The sequence below is a fragment of the Apaloderma vittatum genome, unplaced genomic scaffold (genome assembly GCF_000703405.1).
Source record: "Apaloderma vittatum isolate BGI_N311 unplaced genomic scaffold, ASM70340v1 scaffold34679, whole genome shotgun sequence".
NCBI lineage: Eukaryota > Metazoa > Chordata > Aves > Trogoniformes > Trogonidae > Apaloderma > Apaloderma vittatum.
Window position 1 is genome coordinate 25367 of NW_009736462.1, and position 3115 is coordinate 28481.

Below are 3115 nucleotides of genomic sequence, written 5' to 3' on the forward strand. Positions count from 1 at the left end.
GAAGTTTTTTTTCTGCTCTTAAATGCAAAATAACCGCCCTGTGATAATCGAAGTCTTCAGGGGGAAAATAAAAATGTGTTATTGGTATGAAAGGTTGTTTATTTGCAGACATACACCGTGGACATCTTTTCGGCTGGCTGTGTCTTCTATTACGTGGTGTCTGAAGGCAGCCATCCCTTTGGCAAATCTCTGCAGCGGCAAGCCAACATCCTGCTGGGTGCATACAGCCTGGATTCCTTAAACGCAGGGAGGCATGGTAAGAAAAGTCTAAACATAAAGCAGCACAGAGTTTAGTGAACTTCCCAGGGGTGTTACAGTGCCAGCAGAAGTCATCCTGATCGATCCTGACTCAACACTGCATCATCTTGATTCAACACTGCAGCCTTTCTGGTGGTTGCTCAGCAAGTCTGTGAGGGTGGTGCTTGAGCGAGTGGGGCTGGTGTTCAGGATTTGGTTGGAGGAAGTAGAACGTAATGGTTTTCTAAAGTACAAAACATTAGATTTCCCTCCAGCCTAAGAATTATCACCCTTTTCCTTGCAGAAGACATAGTTGCTCGTGATTTAATAGAGCAAATGATAAACATGGACCCTCAGAAACGTCCATCTGCCAGCTGTGTGCTAAAACACCCCTTCTTCTGGAGTTTAGAAAAACAGCTCCAGTTTTTTCAGGTTTGTGTTGACCTTTTCTAACCTTTCAGTTTAGCACTCCTGTAGACATTCTTCAAATCTTGAAGTCAGTCTCTCCCTAGTTTTGTGGATGTTTGAGGTGGTAGGATCCACAACTTTACTGTGAGGAATGAAGAAGCAATTGTTAATACCCAGGTGATAGCTCTTAGGAAACTGGCGTTGTTTTACAGAAGGTCTTTTCCAGCAGGGCTAGAACATGGTGTTACCAACCTCCTTTGGAGTGAGCAGGGTCTCTGGCAGCTGCAGTAGTGATGCAGAACAACCTGCCAGGCAGGTTTTCAAGAACAGGGTAGCTGAGCACGTGAGATTCTTTAGAGCCTCATCTCCTACTCTGGGATAAAAAGACTTTGGCTACTTATCATCTCGGAAACTTCTCATTCCCAGTCCCGAATAATGTCTTGTATTGCACATCAACATGGAACAAAGTAGAACCGTAACTCCGTTGTCAGGACAGGCTGTAATTGGCTAGAAGCAGCAATTTTAAATTGTTGGGGAAAGCTCAGAAATAAAACTAGAAATAACCTGAATATCTCTTGTCTCTTCTAGGATGTTAGTGACCGGATAGAGAAGGAATCTTTAGACGGTCCAATAGTCAAGCAGTTAGAAAGAGGTGGAAGAGAGGTGGTCAAAATGGACTGGAGAGAGCACATCACTGTTCCTCTTCAGACAGGTAATGGATAGCGTTTTATCAGAGCGGAAAGGAAGTACATGCTGTTCCCAGTTTGCTGGGACAGGAAGGTAAGGGTAACACTGTCTAAGTTTTGGCAGGTGACCTCTACTTGTCAGCAAAGCGTTTCCTCAACGTAAATGACGTGTTTATATTGAAACACACCTCTAAGGATACGTGACTCAGCACACAGACCCTACTTTTGAGACCAGCAACTAAAGGTGTGTCAAAACACAAAAAGAAATGTTTTAATTTCTTTTGCAGATCTTCGAAAATTCAGATCCTATAAAGGAGGCTCAGTACGGGATCTTCTGAGGGCAATGAGAAATAAGGTAAAGAACTTATTTGCGTGAGCAACACACACACTTCTGCTTCTGCCTCCTGTTGCTGACGGTGGCCAGTCTGTCTGTCTTGCCTTGGTTTAGGCATTGAGCTGCTTTACCACAGCCTAATAGGAGGTTACTTTGTCGCTGAACAAGACAGCTCTGGTTAGAAGAGGATCCTTGACCACTGAGCTTTTCCCTGTTCTTCTCTCCATGACAGAAGCACCATTACAGAGAACTGCCTCCCGAAGTGCAGGAGACCCTGGGCTCCATCCCAGATGATTTTGTGTGTTACTTCACAGCTCGTTTCCCTCACCTGCTCCTACACACCTACAAGGCTATGCACATCTGCTGCCACGAAAGACTGTTCCAGCATTATTATCATGAGGACACTGGAGAGCTGAGCCTCGCAGGAGATGCTGTTTGAGAGGAGAGGGGGGAAGCTTTCTTCTCTGGGACCAATAATCCAAGCACAGGGCTGTGAAACAGGCCTACCGTTAGCAGGGAAAAGTGGGATCAAAGAGCTGAAGTCTCTCTCTCTTTGAAGAAACCAAGCTTCCAAAAAGTGCCTTGTACCTCTGCCTGTGCTGAAGCGGGGATGGTGGGAGCCCACGGAGGGAGCAGTAACTTGAGAAAAGCAACGAACCCTGGTGATAGAGTTATTCCAAGTTTTTCAAGACAGTAAAACTAGAGAACAAAAGCTGGATATAACCGTCACCCAATATCCCTGTACTGTATGTGATTTTATAAATGATGTCTTTTACTACAAAGAATCAAAATACAGTGATTGAAATATAATTACTAGGGCCTGGGGGCTGCAAAAGGAACGTTTTAGCTGTAGCAAATCGTCAGAGCCTGCCATTGCACTACTGCCACGTGAGGCATTAAGGACACCCCAGTGATTGTAAAGAGAATCAGTGGCGATTGTCTGCGAAACAGTAAAGAGTATAATTTCTGTTCATTCAGTACTGCCCTGAAAAAATCAATCCCTCATACCTGAGCAGATACAGTGAAGTTCCAAAAAGACACTGACTTGAAAAAAAAACAGTGAAAGGTTTCCCTGCTTCGAAAATATGCCTCTGTTTAAATATCAACCAGTATTGACAGAAAAGCTTGAACAGTCCTTGACTTCAGTCGTAGTATCAGAATCGGTCAGCACGAGTAACTTGAGGAAAACACACCAGTGTAGCTGTGAGCTGCTTGCGAGAGGCTAATCCTTTCCCTGCTGCAAGTGTTGCTCACTGTCTTATAAGGAGGAGCAGAGCCAGAGGTAAGATTAGGCCTGGGGAAAAAAGGAGCTCAATAGGAAACAATAAGAGGTGCAGACCAGTGAATTTAGAGGCAGTGTTTTTTAATGGGTGCGATAAAGCTCTAAAGGAGCCCCCTTTTCTATTTGTGTGGGTTTCTAGTTACACCCAAGTGTGCCCGTGTTTTTAAA

The 3115-nt window shown here is 44.5% G+C and overlaps 1 protein-coding gene across 1 annotated transcript in view; it reads left to right on the top strand.

Annotated features, from left to right (window-relative positions):
* ERN1 (endoplasmic reticulum to nucleus signaling 1) overlaps nucleotides 1–2104 on the top strand; it is a 20344-nt gene extending 18240 nt beyond the window's left edge. Inside the window, exons 17-21 of the mRNA XM_009876974.1 lie at nucleotides 109–256; nucleotides 542–669; nucleotides 1234–1357; nucleotides 1619–1686; nucleotides 1898–2104. Coding sequence (XP_009875276.1) covers nucleotides 109–256; nucleotides 542–669; nucleotides 1234–1357; nucleotides 1619–1686; nucleotides 1898–2104 — 675 coding nt within the window. The remainder of the gene's footprint in view (nucleotides 1–108; nucleotides 257–541; nucleotides 670–1233; nucleotides 1358–1618; nucleotides 1687–1897) is intronic.
* The last annotated feature ends 1011 nt before the right edge of the window (nucleotides 2105–3115 follow it).